This window comes from Salmo trutta, unplaced genomic scaffold (assembly GCF_901001165.1).
Source record: "Salmo trutta unplaced genomic scaffold, fSalTru1.1, whole genome shotgun sequence".
Taxonomy (NCBI): domain Eukaryota; kingdom Metazoa; phylum Chordata; class Actinopteri; order Salmoniformes; family Salmonidae; genus Salmo; species Salmo trutta.
This window is the reverse complement of record NW_021822406.1, coordinates 347,639-367,843: the sequence shown is the minus strand read 5'-3', so window position 1 is coordinate 367,843 and position 20,205 is coordinate 347,639. Positions and strand designations below refer to the sequence as shown.

General features: G+C 41.6%; 1 protein-coding gene across 1 annotated transcript in view; it reads right to left on the bottom strand.

Annotated features, from left to right (window-relative positions):
- LOC115182222 (zinc finger protein 883-like) overlaps positions 1 to 20,205 on the bottom strand; it is a 36,489-nt gene that overhangs the window by 2,198 nt on the left and 14,086 nt on the right. Inside the window, exon 3 of the mRNA XM_029743845.1 lies at positions 6,673 to 6,704. Coding sequence (XP_029599705.1) covers positions 6,673 to 6,704 — 32 coding nt within the window. The remainder of the gene's footprint in view (positions 1 to 6,672; positions 6,705 to 20,205) is intronic.

Below are 20,205 nucleotides of genomic sequence, written 5' to 3'. Positions count from 1 at the left end.
CAGAAGGGACTTGTTCTAAACCTTTCTATCTGACCTTTGCATTTTGTATGTACAGAAAATATGTATAGAACTTACTCTGGTGATTTATTATTTAATAGAAATGTATGGAAAATATGTATCTATTCATATGTAATCTCCCTTTACCTGCTATAATGACAGCTAGTGTCTAATTGTTGGGTTGTTACTAGAATGGTACATAAGGGGGTTAAGATGGGGCTAGAATGGTACATTAGGGGTTAAGATGGGGCTAGAATGGTACATAAGGGGTTAAGATGGGGCTAGAATGGTACATTAGGGGTTAAGATGGGGTTAGAATGGTACATTAGGGGTTAAGATGGGGCTAGAATGGTACATAAGGGGGTTAAGATGGGGTTAGAATGGTACATTAGGGGTTAAGATGGGGCTAGAATGGTACATAAGGGGTTAAGATGGGGTTAGAATGGTACATAAGGGGTTAAGATGGGGCTAGAATGGTACATTAGGGGTTAAGATGGGGCTAGAATGGTACATTAGGGGTTAAGATGGGGTTAGAGTGGTACATTAGGGGTTAAGATGGGGCTAGAATGGTACATTAGGGGTTAAGATGGGGCTAGAATGGTACATTAGGGGTTAAGATGGGGCTAGAATGGTACATTAGGGGTTAAGATGGGGTTAGAATGGTACATTAGGGGTTAAGATGGGGCTAGAATGGTACATAAGGGGTTAAGATGGGGCTAGAATGGTACATTAGGGGTTAAGTTTGTTATCAGGACATGTAAACACCTTATGCTGTTAGTTTCCACTTAAGACATGACTCTGCCGTTGTGCTGTAGAATTTGAATAGACTTAACAAAAATATAAACGCAACATGCAACAATTTCAAAGATTTTACTGAGTTACAGTTCATAGAAGGAAATCAGCCAATTGAAATAAATGCATTAGGCCCTAATCTATGGATTTCCCATGACTGGGAATACAGATATGCATCTGTTGTTCACAGATACCTAAAAAAAAAGGGTAGAGGCGTGGATCAGAGAACCAGTCAGTATCTGGTGTGACCACCATTTGCCTCATGCAGCGCTACACATCTCCTTCACATAGAGTTGATCAGGCTGTTGATTTTGGCCTGTGGAAGGTTGTCCCACTCCTCCTCAATGGCTTTGCAAGAGTTGCTGGAAATGGGTGGGAACTGAAAGACACTGTCGAACATGTCGATCCAGAGCATCCTAAACATATTCAATGGGTGACATGTCTGGTGATTCTGCAGGCCATGGAAGAACTGGGACATTTTCAGCTTAAAGTAATTGTGTACAGATCCTTGAGACATGGGGCCATGCATTATCATGCTGAAACATGAGGTGATGGCGGCGGATGAATGGCACGACAATGGGCCTCAGGATCTTGTCACGGTATCTCTGTGCATTAAAATTGCCATTGATAAAATGCAATTAGTTGACATCAGCAAACCGCTCGTCCACACGACGCCATACCTGGGATTTACCATCTACCTGGTACAGTTGAAACCGGAATTTATCCGTGAAGAGCACACTTCTCCAGCATGCCAGCATGCCAGTGGTCTTTGGTTGTGCAATCCCACAGTTCATCAGCTGTCCGGTGGCTGGTCTCAGACGATCGCTGGATGTGGAGGTCCTGGGCTGGCGTGGTTACGGTTGTCTGCGGAATTTGCATACTGCCAAATTCTCTAAAACGATGTTGGAGGCGGCTTATAGCAGAGAAATTAACATAACATTTTTGGCAAACACCCTGGTGGACTTTCCTGTAGTCAGCATGCCAATTGCACACTCCCTCAAAACTTTAGACATCTGTGGAGTGGCCTTTTATTGTCCCCAGCACAAGGTGCATCTGTGTAATGATCATGCTGTTTAACCACCTTCTTGATATGCAACACCTGTCCGGTGGATAGATTATCTTGGCAAAGGAGAAAAGCTCACTAACAGGGATGTAAACAAATTTGTGCACTAAATTTGAGAAGCTTTTTGTGCATATGGAACATTTCTGGGATCTTTTATTTCAGCTCATGAAACATGGGACCAACACTTTACATGTTGCGTTTATATTTTTGTTCAGAGTATTAAGATTTACAAATCTTTTCTGTACAGTAGAGTGCAGTACAGAAAAGTGGAGTATAGCTCAGTATAGTAGAGTTGAGTAGAGTTCATTACACACTAGAGTTGAACACACTATAATGTGTGTTATTGTACCGTACTGAGCTCTATTGTACTAAACTCTGTTTTCCATCATCGCTGGCCGTCGGCTAATCAGCCAGTTACCACTCATTTTCAGCCCACTATTTTACCCACTTCATATTACTAGGTATACTTTTCATCTAACAGTTTTAACTGGCTAGTCTGTCGAGCCCTCTCCTGCTAGAATGAACAATATGCATATTCTAGTCATCTATTGAGAGGAGAGGCACCTCACAAAGTGAATGTTGACAGGGAATCGTAGTCTGTATCCCCTCCCGGTACAATCTGTGTGCTCTGTAGACAGAGGAGGGAGAGAGCTTCAACGTCCCATGTCATAGAAGTGGTAATGATGATTTGAAATCCAGTAGGGAATCAACTAAATGTATATAAAATGTATTAATTTGCCCAAGTTGATCACAAGACATGAACAGAATGCATCAGTGATTCGTATTTCCTGTAACTTTCTGAAGAGGCAACGTGTGTGTGTGGTCCGCACATCTACCACTTTGTATAGCCGTTAGCGATGATGCTAACGTTAATGAAAACAGTCTTCTGGTAGAATGTCTGTGTGTGTGTGTGGTCCGCACGTCTACCACTTTGTATAGCCGTTAGCGATGATGCTGACGTCTTCTGGTAGATGGAAAGGCTTTCCCAAAAACCTTCTTAATTAAATGTTTAGTTCAAAAGTAGCCTCTGCTTACGCGGCAGAATGGTATCATGATTATTGTCATCAATCCAGTGGGTATTTGTTTCACTAACTCTACCATCAATTGCGCTACAAAGACACAGCTAAATAAATAGCCTCTTGTTAGGTGCACACATTAATTAAAAGGGTACCTACAGCCAAAAATTGTAATTTCGAAAAATTTTCCCAGACCTCAAAAGTGGTCTCCTGATGTGGTTTAAGCATCGTTGTGTACTTAAATCATAAAGTCTTATTTTGTTATTAAAAGAAAAAGGGTAATTTTGAGAGAAAAAAACTGAAAATATACTGGGAAAAACTGAAACCTGGATAATTTGAGAAGGCACAAAACATCATCAGGCAAATAATAAAATACAACCGATTTTGTCGTAGTTCCATTCAGATTTTTTTCCCGCTCCGTTCCACTGAACTGACTAGCAAAATAAAGTTCTGAACCGGTTCGAATCCCCATAAAAAGTAACAGCTCATATTGTTCCTTTCTGTTACTTTTCAAACCTCTGAAATCTACATGTTTTATTTTATTTTTAACATTTAGCTTGACATTACAGTTTTTCACCAATCAGATAGAGCAGCTTTCTATGGAGCTGGTAAGCTATTTAATCTGTATAGGAACGTCGTTAAGAGCTAACTGTATTTTTCTGTAACAGCATGGTGTTATCATAATGCTGCCAGTCACTATGGACAGACCAGTGAGCTGCCAGTCACTATGGACAGACCAGTGAGTGAGCTGCCAGTCACTATGGACAGACCAGTGAGCTCTGCCAGTCACTATGGACAGACCAGTGAGTGAGCTGCCAGCCACTATGGACAGACCAGTGAGTGAGCTGCCAGCCACTATGGACAGACCAGTGAGTGAGCTGCCAGTCACTATGGACAGACCAGTGAGTGAGCTGCGAGTCACTAGGGACAGACCAGTGAGTGAGCTGCCAGTCACTATGGACAGACCAGTGAGTGAGCTGCCAGTCACTATGGACAGACCAGTGAGTGAGCTGCGAGTCACTAGGGACAGACCAGTGAGTGAGCTGCCAGTCACTATGGACAGACCAGTGAGTGAGCTGCCAGCCACTATGGACAGACCAGTGAGTGAGCTGCCAGCCACTATGGACAGACCAGTGAGTGAGCTGCCAGCCACTATGGACAGACCAGTGAGTGAGCTGCCAGTCACTATGGACAGACCAGTGAGTGAGCTGCCAGTCACTATGGACAGACCAGTGAGTGAGCTGCCAGTCCCTATGGACAGACCAGTGAGTGAGCTGCCAGTCACTATGGACAGACCAGTGAGTTGCCAGCCACTATGGACAGACCAGTGAGTGAGCTGCCAGCCACTATGGACAGACCAGTGAGTGAGCTGCCAGCCACTATGGACAGACCAGTGAGTGAGCTGCCAGCCACTATGGACAGACCAGTGAGCTGCCAGTCACTATTGACAGACCAGTGAGTTGCCAGTCACTATTGACAGACCAGTGAGTTGCCAGCCACTATGGACAGACCAGTGAGTGAGCTGCCAGCCACTATGGACAGACCAGTGAGTGAGCTGCCAGCCACTATGGACAGACCAGTGAGTGAGCAGCCAGCCACTATGGACAGACCAGTGAGCTGCCAGTCACTATGGACAGACCAGTGAGCTGCCAGTCACTATGGACAGACCAGTGAGTGAGCTGCCAGTCACTATGGACAGACCAGTGAGTTGCCAGCCACTATGGACAGACCAGTGAGCTGCCAGTCACTATGGACAGACCTGTGAGTGAGCTGCCAGCCACTATGGACAGACCAGTGAGCTGCCAGTCACTATGGACAGACCAGTGAGCTCTGCCAGTCACTATGGACAGACCAGTGAGCTCTGCCAGTCACTATGGACAGACCAGTGAGCTCTGCCAGTCACTATGGACAGACCAGTGAGCTCTGCCAGCCACTATGGACAGACCAGTGAGCTCTGCCAGCCACTATGGACAGACCAGTGAGCTGCCAGTCACTATGGACAGACCAGTGAGCTCTGCCAGTCACTATGGACAGACCAGTGAGCTCTGCCAGTCACTATGGACAGACCAGTGAGCTCTGCCAGTCACTATGGACAGACCAGTGAGTGAGCTGCCAGTCACTATGGACAGACCAGTGAGTGAGCTGCCAGTCACTATGGACAGACCAGTGAGCTGCCAGTCACTATGGACAGACCAGTGAGTTGCCAGTCACTATGGACAGACCAGTGAGCTGCCAGTCACTATGGACAGACCAGTGAGTTGCCAGCCACTATGGACAGACCAGTGAGCTCTGCCAGTCACTATGGACAGACCAGTGAGCTGCCAGTCACTATGGACAGACCAGTGAGCTCTGCCAGTCACTATGGACAGACCTGTGAGCTCTGCCAGTCACTATGGACAGACCAGTGAGCTGCCAGTCACTATGGACAGACCAGTGAGCTGCCAGTCACTATGGACAGACCTGTGAGTGAGCTGCCAGCCACTATGGACAGACCAGCGTAGGAAGTGAGATGTGACTGAAATGTTGCAGGTGGGGAGTGAGCACGAGAGGATGGAGGAAACTTGTCTTGAAGAGCTGGGCATCTTGTTATGACATTATCTGAATGAGGCCCACAGAATTATACCTAGGAGGAACAGCTTTGAATGTCTGGTGGCCTCCCGTTGGGCCCGAGCTACTAGCTAACCAGATCGTGTGTGCAGAGCAGCACCAGAATTAAAAACACATCTTACCTTTTTGTAGTTAATAAATCCAATGTGAAACGTTTAACTGTAGTATTCTTAACTATCATTGAAAAAGTGAATACATTCTTCACTAATTAAACATTTCTCTCCCTGATTTATGAATCACGCTAGTAACGTTGTCAGCAAGCTACAGCAGTGGTTCCCAAACTGTGGGGCATGCCCCCCTAGGGGTGCGAGTGGTTTGTAGGGCACTAAAAGTAGTCCTTGTGTAAAGAGTTGTATGGTTTGTTAAACTCTGAAATCAATGGTTTCTGTTAGGCATACATTTTAAGTGAGTCTCAGCACAATTCCGTTACGGTGGAAGTGCCCTCATCTAATCAAGGTATTTTAGGTCCTCAGATTAGCTCAGCTGCCTGAGTATCACAGAAACTCAAAACTGTGAATGAATAACATGGAATGGATGAAATTTATCAAAATAACTTTTCAAAACATACAAAAACATATTTGTAAACATATCATTTGACAAACAAAAGTATACATTTTTTTAAATATATGCTTATATTGGGGAAGCGGTGGATTAAGACTCGCATCTCAATATCTCTAGTTTAAACTGACGGATTCTCATGTGGATTATTTTATTATTAAAATATTAATTAAATCATATTTTTTTTCTTATTTTTATTATGTTACTTAGATTGATGCAAGGACGCGTCAAAATACTATTAAGGATTTTAAATAACCTGGGGTCATCTTTGTTTTTATACATTTAATTTTTTACATTTCATCCTGATCAAAATTACGCTTCCTTGTCTTGATTCTGTCCTCTTCATCATTTGAAATCAGACATGAGTTGATTTTTGCATTAATGTGATGTCAAGCATAGACACTGAGCAAAGCACTACAGAAAGAGATATTCACATGTTTACAAATGTTGTGAAAAAATATAATGGGAAGCATTTGATCCATAAACGTTTTGTTGGCCGCCCCCCACTATTTGTAGCTTTCACAATTCCTACAGTACAGAACTAGTAAAGTGTAGAACTTCAGTAGAATGCCCCTTTAAAACCACACATCGGTTCAACAACTGCAGAGTTTGTACCCCTGTTTTTAAGATATTACTCACTGTTGTTAATCAGATCTCCTGTCTCCTCCTCTTCTTCTTCCAATGTGACAGTAATCTCCCCCACTTCCTTCATTCCAAAAATATCTGCCTCTTCTTTCACTGTGACAGTCATCTCCCCCAATCCAAATACTGCATCCTCCTCTTTCTCCTCTTCTTTTACTGTAACATCCTCCTCCTCTTTCACTCTGAAAGATTCTTCATCTTCTGTCAATTTAACGTCTTTCTCTTCTTCTTTCACTGTAACAGCCTCAATCTCTGCTTCTTTTTTTACTGTGACATCCTCCTCTTCCTTCTCCTCGTTCACGACAACGTTCAGCCCCAGAGCTTCTTTCTCCGTCCAGCAGATCCCCTCTTCAGAAGGGGAGTCGTTTAGTGAGCTCATGGTCGGGATGTTAGCTAGATAGCTAGTTAGCATTAGTGACTAGACTAGTACTACTGCTAATTTACCCAGCTAGCTAGCTGACTAACAACAACGTAAATATCAAATTAAATGGTGTAACTAGCTAGTAGATACGACAAGTGTGTTTAAAAAACAGTGGCTAATATACAACGAAAGCATTTAAAGAGCTGAAATGTTCGGCTATGTTGGCTCGAAGCTACCGAGGTGAATAACTCGCTTTTGTTGTTGAAGAAGCGTCCCGTCCATTAGATTATACGTCACACTGGCAGCATTGCCTGAAACAGGCACATCGCCATCTGCTGGCTGGAAGGGTAACACAGTCGAGGGAAATTCTCATTTTATTTTGAAACACTTAATTAGATTTTTCCTATATTTAATTATATAGTACTATTATAGTGAGACGTACAAAGAAAAGCATATGTTGATTAGTGAATATCTTTAATGAGTGAGAATTTAAAACAATTTACTACTGCACATCTGCATTTAGGAAATCAAACAAACAGATAATATCCCAATAAGGTAGCTAGGTCCAAATGGTATAACAGTACTGAGTAGGTCCAAACTGTTCCTACACAGTGTAACAGGACTGAGTGGGTCCAAACTGCTCCTACACGGTGTAACAGTACTGAGTAGGTCCAAACTGCCCCTACACGGTGTAACAGTACTGAGTAGGGCCAAACTGCTCCTACACGGTGTGACAGTACTGAGTAGGTCCAAACTGCTCCTACATGGTGTAACAGTACTGAGTAGGTCCAAACTGCTCCTACACGGTGTAACAGTACTGAGTAGGTCCAAACTGCTCCTACACGGCGTGAAAGTACTGAGTAGGTCCAAACTGCTCCTACATGGTGTGACAGTACTGAGCTATGTTGAGTACAAAAAAGTAGTAGAACATTCAATTAAACGTCAACAGTCCTGTACTGAGCGTCTAGTTGAAAAACAGGGAGGGACTGGGTTGTGGCTTCAAAATGCACCACTGCCCTTAAACTGCATTACTCATTACCCGGAGAAAACTAACCATTGTGGTGTGTGGACTGTGGTGGGTCTTTCCACATCCTACCAACCCAACAGATGTCTACTACTGTGAGTACGAACCGATATGTTGGGTCTTTCCACATCCTACCAACCCAACAGATGTCTACTACTGTGAGTACGAACTGATATGTTGGGTCTTTCCACATGTTACCAACCCAACAGATGTCTACTACTGTGAGTACGAACCGATATGTTGGGTCTTTCCACATGTTACCAACCCAACAGATGTCTACTACTGTGAGTACGAACCGATATGTTGGGTCTTTCCACATGTTACCAACCCAACAGATGTCTACTACTGTGAGTACTAACTGATATGTTGGGTCTTTCCACATGTTACCAACCCAACACACAGGACCAGTCAAACGTTGCACCTACTCATTCCAGGGTATTTCTTTATTTCTTTAATAGTGAAGACATCAACACTATGAAATAACACATATGGAATCATGTAGTAACCAAAAAAGTGCTAAACAAATCAAAATCTATTTTATATTTGAGATTCTTCAAAGTAGCCACCCTTTGCCTTGATGACAGCTTTGCACACTCTTGGCTTGTGGATGATTCCCCAGTAGCTTGTGGAGGATTCCCCAGTAGCTTGTGGAGGATTCCCCAGTAGCTTGTGGAGGATTCCCCAGTAGCTTGTGGAGGATTCCCCAGTAGCTTGTGGAGGATTCCCCAGTAGCTTGTGGAGGATTCCCCAGTAGCTTGTGGAGGATTCCCCAGTAGCTTGTGGAGGATTCCCCAGTAGCTTGTGGATGATTCCCCAGTAGCTTGTGGAGGATTCCCCAGTAGCTTGTGGAGGATTCCCCAGTAGCTTGTGGAGGATTCCCCAGTTGCTTGTGGAGGATTCCCCAGTAGCTTGTGGATGATTCCCCAGTAGCTTGTGGAGGATTCCCCAGTAGCTTGTGGAGGATTCCCCAGTAGCTTGTGGAGGATTCCCCAGTAGCTTGTGGAGGATTCCCCAGTTGCTTGTGGAGGATTCCCCAGTAGCTTGTGGAGGATTCCCCAGTAGCTTGTGGATGATTCCCCAGTAGCTTGTGGAGGATTCCCCAGTAGCTTCTCTCTCTCCTCTCCCCTCTCTTTTCTTCTCTCACTCTGTCTCTCTCTATTGTCGAGAACTTTTCTGTAATTAAATATGATTTTTGTTTGTCTATCTTTTGTGTCTTTGTCTACATGTTTATTTATGTTTACAACAAGCAAGGGGAAGATATCAGAACAGACACGTTGGGGAATAATAACATATTGTACAGGATACATTTGTACTGTAGTGAGGCCGTCTCTATAGTAATGCAAGGTCTCTTTCATAATCATGTGAAACGTCAATTACTATCGAAATGCTGGGATGTGTTTTTCTATGACAATGAAGTTTAATGTAACTATGACGATTATACGATACGGTTTACAATCATCATCATGAATATTAAGGCTACACTCCATGTTACACCTAATCATCCCCAGCTTACAATTGGCTCATTCATCCCCCTCCTCTCCCCTGTAATTATTCCCCAGGTTGTTTCTGTAAATGAGAATGTGTTCTCAGTCAACTTACCTGGTAAAAATAATAGTTAAAAAAATAAATAATTAAAAACACACACAGACACTCAACCATGCAAACTGGCTGGGTTATTCTTTATTTAGACATCACACATTATAGTCTTACTCTAATCCAGACATCGTACACACTCTCACTAAATCACATCCAGTATCATACACATCAACCTACACAGATCTACTACACACGTAATATCTTGACTCAATTTTCTAACATCTGTGGCATTGGCTCACAGGCAAACAGATCCAAACAAATGTTGCTAGAACCTGTTTCTTGAATTCTAAACATCAGACATTTGAAATCTCTATTTTTGATCGTCATAATACCTCTTACGGCGGTAACTTTACAAGCACTAATTATGGTCCATTTAGACTGAGAATAGTATATAGTTACAGTAAGGGCTACAATAAGTATAGCCAGTTATAATTGTAACGGCTTAAGAGATTATAGGAAAAGATCAGTCTTTATGCGGCTGAAAGAAAAGGAATATAACATATACTATTTACAGGAAACTCAATCTACATCCTGAGATGAAGTTGCGTGGCAAAAGAAACGGGGTGGTGAAAAAATGTTCTGTCATGGACAAAGGAACTCAAAAGGTGTGATGATATTAATTATCAAAAATGTCGATCCGAATGTGTAAACAGTCAAGAATGATTCGCAAGGAAGGTGGCTCCTTTTGAATATGAAAGTGGATGGAAAAACAGATTTGGCTCATTAATCTATATGGTATTAATCTATATGGTCCAAATCAGGATGATCCATACTTAATAGAAAACATTTATAGCAATTTATTGAACTTACAGGCAACAAATTATCATATTATTATGCTAGTAGACTATAACACAGTTTTAAGTACCTCAATGGACCGTAAAGCTAATCACTCATCACCGTGCCCTTACGGAGATCACAAATATTATGAACTCATTAGAAATAGTGGATATTTAGAGACTAACAACCCCTGACCTATTGCGATATACTTGGAGGAGACATAATTAAGCTAGTCGTCTTGACTACTTTCTTGTCTCTTTCTCTCTCGCATCAAAGGTTAAACAACTACTGATAGGAGACAGAATGTGATCAGACCATCATCTAATTGGCCTTCACTTAACTCTTACAGAATTTTCATGTGGACGGGGATATTGACATTTTATCAAAGTCTACTGCAGGACAATTTATTCGTAACTAAGACTAAATAATTTATAACAGATTTTTTCCAGTACAATATAGGTTCAGCAAATCCCCTTATTGTTTGGGATACCTTTAAATGTACCTTCAGAGATCATTCAATTCAATATTCATCAATAATAAAAAAAGTAGTTTCTGTCTAAAGAGACAAGAGTAACAATGGAAATACATGAACCTATAGTTCAGGTAGATAGCAATAGAAATGATACTACAGAGATACAAAATAAGTTAGAGGAAAAACAAGAAGAACTGGAGGAACTTATTCAAGAACGATCTAATGTAATCTATTACAAAAAAAGCAAACGATGGAATATGGAGAAAAATGCACCAAATTCTTTCTGAATCTCCAACACAGAAACGCTACCAAAATAATTGGAAGAAACTTATTAAAGACAAAGTCATCTATGATTCTCTGAATGATATTTTAAAAGAGGAAGCTAAATATTTTAAGCAGATATTAAAAAATAAAATGGAAAATTAACAAATGCACAGAAAGACCATTGCGAGGGCCAAATTACAGAGGAATAACTTTTTGAGGCTATTAAATCGTTTCTGTCTGGAAAAACCCCAGGGCTTGATGGCATACAGGTAGAGGTATATCAGGCCTTTTTTCACATACTCAAAGCTCCATTATTAGCTTGTTTTAACTACTCCTATAGAAATGGTAGTCTGTCAGGTACTCAGCAGGAAGGTATGATTTCTCTATTATTAAAACAAGACCCAGATGGCAAATATAAAGACCCAGTCTATTTAAAAAAACTGGAGGCCCCTTACACATCAATGTTGATGCAAAAATACTAGCAAAATGAAAAGCACTCAGAATTAAAAAGGTTTTACCAGGTATTGTCCATCCTGATCAGACAGGTTTTTTACATGGACGATACATTGGGATATAATATACTACTTGAAATAATAGGACACCATGAAACATCTAAGAAGTCAGGCCTGGTATTTATAGCAGATTTTGAAAAGGCCTTTGATAAAGCAAGACTGGATTTTATATATACATGCCTGGATTTAATTTTTTTTGTTGAGTCTCTTATTCAATAGGTAAAAGTTATGTATAACAACGGCAGGTGTAAAATAGTAAACAGCGGCTTCTTCTCAGAGAGTTTTGAATTGTCAAGAGGAGTTAAACAAGGGTGTCCGCTGTCAACATATCTATTCGTTATGGCCATCGAAATGCTTGCTTTTAAAATCAGATAACAACTGTAGTGGCTTCCTTACCAATTCACCACAGCCACAGCCCAAGCCTGAAGCGGGGTTGTTTCGGACGCATACAGTCCACATTCAAAGTTCCCAAATGGCAAAAACATTCAATGAGATCCAGGGATATGGTGCAACAAAAAGGTTTATTCTTTTTATATCTAACAAAAAATTATTCTCCAATCAACTTAAAGCATAGATTACTTGATGTGAAAAATACATAAAATGGCCTGTTTGTATGGTCAAAAGACTATACCGCACCCGTGTCTAGCTAGGACTCTCCTCCCCCGAAGTCCCAACTTCCTGCCTTTATCCTATCACTAACACACTTACCACAGTACAATGAATGGGCAAGAGGGGGAACAAAAACTTGTTCCACTAATGAAGTTCCACTAATAAAGGAATATATCTCAATCAGGTCAATATAAATCATAAAGGTACCTGATATTTCATCATATACATAAATATATAATATATTTACACAAACATACATGGAGCTCTGTATGTTCTGTCTTTTATACTAATATGTCCAAATTGGCTCTAACAACAACATTAGACGATTAGAAATCCAAGGCTTAAAAACAACAAGGTGTCCATGTATGCCAATGACTCACGTTTTATATTAAGCCTGCAAGCTAGATCCCTGCAATATCTTATTGAAGATCTGATAACTTTTCTGGACTCCTAATTATGATAAGTGTACAATATTACGAATTGGATCTTTAAAAAATACAGCTTATACATGACCCTGTAGTTTACCTATAAAATGGGCTGATGGTGAAGTAGACATACTTGGTATTAATTTCACAAAATATATAAATGGTTTGAGTCCTCGATTTGACTTGGTGGGAGATCTGTTGACATCCCTATGGGCGGGATGCTTGACCCTGGTTGCTCCTGTGGGTCCTGTGGGAACCAGTAGCAATTGCTACTGGTTCCGCAATGCAGTCAGCCTTTACGGCTGGCACCGCAAGTTTGTGACCTGGATTCCTGTTAAGTAGCAATTAGCTGCTAGCCATCATGAAAACGGAGCAGACAAATGCTAGCAGTGCTAGCCCAACAGTGTTTTTATCCACAGTTGGGCACAAATGTTTTTATTGCAAATCTTCTTTTTTTTATCCTCTTATGTTTGTTGTGTCGTAAATATTTCAGGGTTTTTTTTTCAATTATTTTTTCCTGTGAAGCCCATTGTGTTGCACTCCATGTCTGAAATGTGCTGTATAAATATAGCTTGGTTTGATTTGAGGTGAAATTAGGTAATGTGATCAGGAAAATATAGTTACACAATGGGAACGGTTCTCTAACTGCGTTAAATTCTTTCCACACTGGGACCAATTGTGTGATTTTTCCCCTGTGTGTGTAATTGTGTGTTTTCTTCCCCTGTGTGTTTCCTTTTATGTGATTTTAGGTCATGTGATCGTGAATATCTCTTTCCGCACAAGGCGCAATGGTAAAGCTTCTTACCTCTGTGTGTCTTTTCATGCTCCTTCATGTTATCTAACGACCTAAAAAACTTTCCACAATGGGAACAGGGATAAGGCTTCTCTCCAGAGTGTATTTTCTTATGTTTGTTCAGGTTCCCTAAATGCAAAAAACACTTTCCACACTGGGGGCAACTGTGTGGTTTTTCCCCTGTGTGTGTCCGCTCATGTGATTTTAGGTCATGTGATCGTAAAAAACTATTTCCACACTGAGAGCAATGGTAAGATTTTTCCCCTGTGTGCGTCATCTCATGCTTTTTTAAGTCCGATGATGTTGAAAATCTCTTTCCACAATTGGAGCAGTGGTAAGGCTTTTCTCCTGTGTGTTTCTTCTCATGATCTTTCAGGTTTCCTAACTTGGTAAAATCCTTTCCACACAGGGAGCAATGGTAAGGTTTCTCCCCTGTGTGTGTCCTCTCATGCGTTTTCAGGTTACCTGACAACCTAAAATTCTTTCCACAATGAGAACAGGGGTAAGGCTTCTCTCCAGAGTGTATTCTCTTATGTTTGTTCAGATTCCCTAAATGGGAAAAAAGCTTTCCACACTGTGAGCAATTGTGTGGTTTTTCCCCTGTGTGTGTCCTCTCGTGTGATTTTAGGTCATGTGCTCGTGAGAATCTATTTCCACACTGGGAGCATTGGAAGGGCTTTTCTCCTGTGTGTTTCCTTTCATGCTCTTTCAGCTTCCATGACCACTTAAAACTCATATTACACTGGAAGCAGTGGTGTTGCATCGCTGGATTGGGCGTCTCAGGGTCTGGTTCCCCTGAAGGACTCTTTCTGCTGTCAGATTGAGAGTCTAGACTCTCTCCTGCCAAAAACAAACAGATTATTTTGTTAAACAGAGTATTTAGTTAAACACAGAGACCTGAATGAAACCTCCATTATAAAACTGTTTTCCTATGAGGTTTAATCCAGACTAGATCCCTTATTATGAAACACAAAATGTGGATCCTTGATGCTGATTGGTTGATAGCTGTTAGTTATTCATGTTAATCCCGGGTAATGGCTGTTAGCAGTTCCATTTGAATTATTCCTACACATCCACTGTCCCACAGCCCTGCCAGGCAATTCATCAACTAATCTCCACTGTCCCACAGCCCTGCCAGGCAATTCATCAACTATTATCCACTGTCCCACAGCCCTGCCAGGCAATTCATCAACTAATCTCCACTGTCCCACAGCCCTGCCAGGCAATTCATTAACTAATGTCCACTACAAAGACTCATTTAGCCATTATTACCCCATGCTTACAGACTAGCATTTGGTTTACAAAAAAGGGGATTTGTACAAATCGTGCTATTTGCCTCTCCAACCTCGGCAATTGTTACACATTTTGTATGTAAAAGAAAATATGTATATAACTTATTTTGGTGACTCATTATTAAACAGCAATGTATGGAACATGTTTATATATTTATGTGTAATCTCTTTAATTACTATAATGACACTTAGTGGCTAATTGTTGGTTTGCTACTAGATTGGTACATAAAGAGTTAAGTTAAGATGGGTTACCCCAGTGGTACATAAGGGGTTAAGATGGGGGATGAATGGTACATAAGGGGTTAAGATGGGGTTAGAATGGTACATTAGGGGTTAAGATGGGGCTAGAATGGTACATTAGGGGTTAAGATGGGGTTAGAATGGTACATTAGGGGTTAAGATGGGGCTAGAATGGTACATTAGGGGTTAAGATGGGGCTAGAATGGTACATTAGGGGTTAAGATGGGGCTAGAATGGTACATTAGGGGTTAAGATGGGGCTAGAATGGTACATTAGGGGTTAAGATGGGGTTAGAATGGTACATTAGGGGTTAAGATGGGGCTAGAATGGTACATTAGGGGTTAAGATGGGGCTAGAATGGTACATTAGGGGTTAAGATGGGGTTAGAATGGTACATAACGGGTTAAGATGGGGCTAGAATGGTACATTAGGGGTTAAGATGGGGTTAGAATGGTACATTAGGGGTTAAGATGGGGCTAGAATGGTACATTAGGGGTTAAGATGGGGTAGAATGGTACATTAGGGGTTAAGATGGGGTTAGAATGGTACATAACGGGTTAAGATGGGGCTAGAATGGTACATTAGGGGTTAAGATGGGGTTAGAATGGTACATATAGGGTTAAGATGGGGTTAGAATGGTACATAACGGGTTAAGTTAAGATGGGTTACCCCAGTGGTACATAACGGGTTAAGTTAAGATGGGTTACCCCAGTGGTACATAACGGGTTAAGATGGGGCTAGAATGGTACATTAGGGGTTAAGATGGGGCTAGAATGGTACATAACGGGTTAAGATGGGGCTAGAATGGTACATAAGGGGTTAAGATGGGGCTAGAATGGTACATTAGGGGTTAAGATGGGGCTAGAATGGTACATTAGGGGTTAAGATGGGGTTAGAATGGTACATAACGGGTTAAGATGGGGCTAGAATGGTACATTAGGGGTTAAGATGGGGTTAGAATGGTACATATAGGGTTAAGATGGGGTTAGAATGGTACATAACGGGTTAAGTTAAGATGGGTTACCCCAGTGGTACATAACGGGTTAAGTTAAGATGGGTTACCCCAGTGGTACATAACGGGTTAAGTTAAGATGGGTTACCCCAGTGGTACATAACGGGTTAAGTTAAGATGGGTTACCCCAGTGGTACATAACGGGTTAAGTTAAGATGGGTTACCCCAGTGGTACATAACGGGTTAAGTTAAGATGGGTTACCCCAGTGGTACATAACGGGTTAAGTTAAGATGGGTTACCCCAGTGGTACATAACGGGTTAAGTTAAGATGGGTTACCCCAGTGGTACATAACGGGTTAAGTTAAGATGGGTTACCCCAGTGGTGCATAACGGGTTAAGTTAAGATGGGTTACCCCAGTGGTACATAACGGGTTAAGTTAAGATGGGTTACCCCAGTGGTGCATAACGGGTTAAGTTAAGATGGGTTACCCCAGTGGTGCATAACGGGTTAAGTTAAGATGAGGCTAGATTGGTACATAAGGGGTTACCAACAATATCAACTGGGACCTGTTTTACCATCAACATCAATTACAACCTGTTTTACCATCAATATCAATTACAACCTGTTTTACCATCAACATCAATTACAACCTGTTTTACCATCAATATCAATTACAACCTGTTTTACCATCAATATCAATTACAACCTGTTTTACCATCAACATCAATTACAACCTGTTTTACCATCAACATCAATTACAACCTGTTTTACCATCAATATCAATTACAACCTGTTTTACCATCAATATCAATTACAACCTGTTTTACCATCAACATCAATTACAACCTGTTTTACCATCAATATCAATTACAACCTGTTTTACCATCAATATCAATTACAACCTGTTTTACCATCAACATCAATTACAACCTGTTTTACCATCAATATCAATTACAACCTGTTTTACCATCAACATCAATTACAACCTGTTTTACCATCAACATCAATTACAACCTGTTTTACCATCAACATCAATTAGAACCTGTTTTACCATCAATTACAACCTGTTTTACCATCAACATCAATTACAACCTGTTTTACCATCAATATCAATTACAACCTGTTTTACCATCAATATCAATTACAACCTGTTTTACCATCAATATCAATTACAACCTGTTTTACCATCAATATCAATTACAACCTGTTTTACCATCAATATCAATTACAACCTGTTTTACTATCAACATCAATTACAACCTGTTTTACCATCAACATCAATTACAACCTGTTTTACCATCAACATCAATTACAACCTGTTTTACCATCATTATCAACTGGAACCGGTCGGTCTGTGTTTACCATCATTATCAACTAGGACCGGTCTGTGTTTACCATCATTATCAACTGGGACCGGTCTGTGTTTACCATCATTATCAACTGGGACCGGTCTGTGTTTAACATCATTATCAACTGGGACCGGTCTGTGTTTACCATCATTATCAACTGGAACCGGTCTGTGTTTACCATCATTATCAACTGGAACCGGTCTGTGTTTACCATCATTATCAACTGGGATCGGTCTGTGTTTACCATCATTATCAACTGGGACCGGTCTGTGTTTACCATCATTATCAACTGGAACCGGTCTGTGTTTACCATCATTATCAACTGGAACCGGTCTGTGTTTACCATCATTATCAACTGGAACCGGTCTGTGTTTACCATCATTATCAACTGGGATCGGTCTGTGTTTACCATCATTATCAACTGGGACCGGTCTGTGTTTACCATCATTATCAACTGGGATCGGTCTGTGTTTACCATCATTATCAACTGGAACCGGTCTGTGTTTACCATCATTATCAACTGGAACCGGTCTGTGTTTACCATCATTACCAACTGGGATCGGTCTGTGTTTACCATCATTACCAACTGGGATCGGTCTGTGTTTACCATCATTATCAACTGGAACCGGTCTGTGTTTACCATCATTATCAACTGGGACCGGTCTGTGTTTACCATCATTATCAACTGGGACCGGTCTGTGTTTACCATCATTATCAACTGGAACCGGTCTGTGTTTACCATCATTACCAACTGGAACCGGTCTGTGTTTACCATCATTACCAACTGGGACCGGTCTATGTTTACCTGGACAAATTGTTTTCTTTACCATTCAACAACAAAATAACTGTGACAAACCCTTAAGTATAATGAATGTGATTTTGTTATCTTAGACATTTTCTTGGACACATGGAGACGTGCTAAAACATCCTTGTAAAGGTCTAAAGGAAGAGGCTAATTAGAATATTGGGACGTTGTTTGAAGCCACTACAGAAACAATGTTGACATTTTGAAACGTGATCTCTGCCCTGCCATAGGGAACGAACGTGATCTCTGCCCTGCCATAGGGAACAAACGTGATCTCTGCCCTGCCATAGGGAACGAATGTGATCTCCGTCCATGGGAGGGGTGCGTCACTTGAGTTGGTTGAGTCACTGACGTGGTCTTCCTGTCTGGGTTGGCGCCCCCCCCTTGGGTTGTGCCATGGCGGAGATTTTTGTGGGCTATACTCGGCCTTGTCTTCGGACGGTAAGTTGGTGGTTGTAGACATCCCTCTAGTGGTGTGGGGGCTGTGCTTTGGCAAAGTGGGTGGGGTTATATCCTGCCTGTTTGGCCGTGTCCGGGGGTATCATCGGATGGGGCCACAGTGTCTTCTGATCCCTCCTGTCTCAGCCTCCAGTATTTATGCTGCAGTAGTTTATGTGCCGGAGGGCTAGGGTCAGTCTGTTTCATCTGGAGTATTCTCTTGTCTTATCCGGTGTCCTGTGTGAATTTAAATATGCTCTCTCTAATTCTCTCTTTCTCTCGGAGGACCTGAGCCCTAGGACCATGCCTCGGGACTACCTGGCATGATGACTCCTTGCTGTCCCCAGTCCACCTGGCCGGATATGACTATTAGCTTTAGTTGGCTAGCTAGCAGGGAGAAGAATGTTCGTCAGCCTGCATAGCAACCATTTCTGTTTAGAATGAACAACCAGTGTGATTGGTGAAAAACTATAGAATGAACAACCAGTGTGATTGGCTAGAAAATATAGAATGAACAACCAGTGTGATTGGCTAGAAACTATTGAATGAACAACCAGTGTGATTGGTGAAAAACTATAGAATGAACAACCAGTGCGATTAGCTAGAAACTATAGAATGAACAACCAGTGTGCTTGGCTAGAAACTATAGAATGAACAACCAGTGTGCTTGGCTAGAAACTATAGAATGAACAACACACCTGGGAAATTTAAGGGGATGTTTTAGTTCAGTACGGGGGGGGGGGGGGGCTCCTGGCTAGATGCCGGAGGCTGAGCTCTATAGACATTTGTTTGAAGTCCTGAACATTGTGTTCTCCACAGGAAGAAGTGATCTGACTGCAAGTGAAGCTGGTAAGCTGGGTAGCGGTTTCATACCGAAGCCTCTGTGAGTGACCGATGGAACTCGGAGATGCCGACGGGGTGAGTCAACACGTATTATCCTATACAGCTGAACCCATAACCATAAAGGACTGGTTTATCCTATACAGCTGAACCCATACCCATAAAGGACTGGTTTATCCTATACAGCTGAACCCATACCCATAAAGGACTGGTTTATCCTATACAGCTGAACCCACAACCATAAAGGACTGGTTTATCCTATACAGCTGAACCCATACCCATAAAGGACTGGTTTATCCTATACAGCTGAACCCATAACCATAAAGGACTGGTTTATCCTATACAGCTGAACCCATAACCATAAAGGACTATTTTATCCTATACAGCTGAACCCATAACCATAAAGGACTGGTTTATCCTATACAGCTGAATCCATAACCATAAAGAACTGGTTTATCCTATACAGCTGAACCCATAACCATAAAGGACTGGTTTATCCTATACAGCTGAACCCATACCCATAAAGGACTGGTTTATCCTATACAGCTGAACCCATAACCATAAAGGACTGGATTATCCTATACAGCTGAATCCATAACCATAAAGGACTGGTTTATCCTATACAGCTGAACCCATACCCATAAAGGACTGGATTATCCTATACAGCTGAATCCATAACCATAAAGAACTGGTTTATCCTATACAGCTGAACCCATAACCATAAAGGACTGGTTTATCCTATACAGCTGAACCCATGACCATAAAGGACTGGATTATCC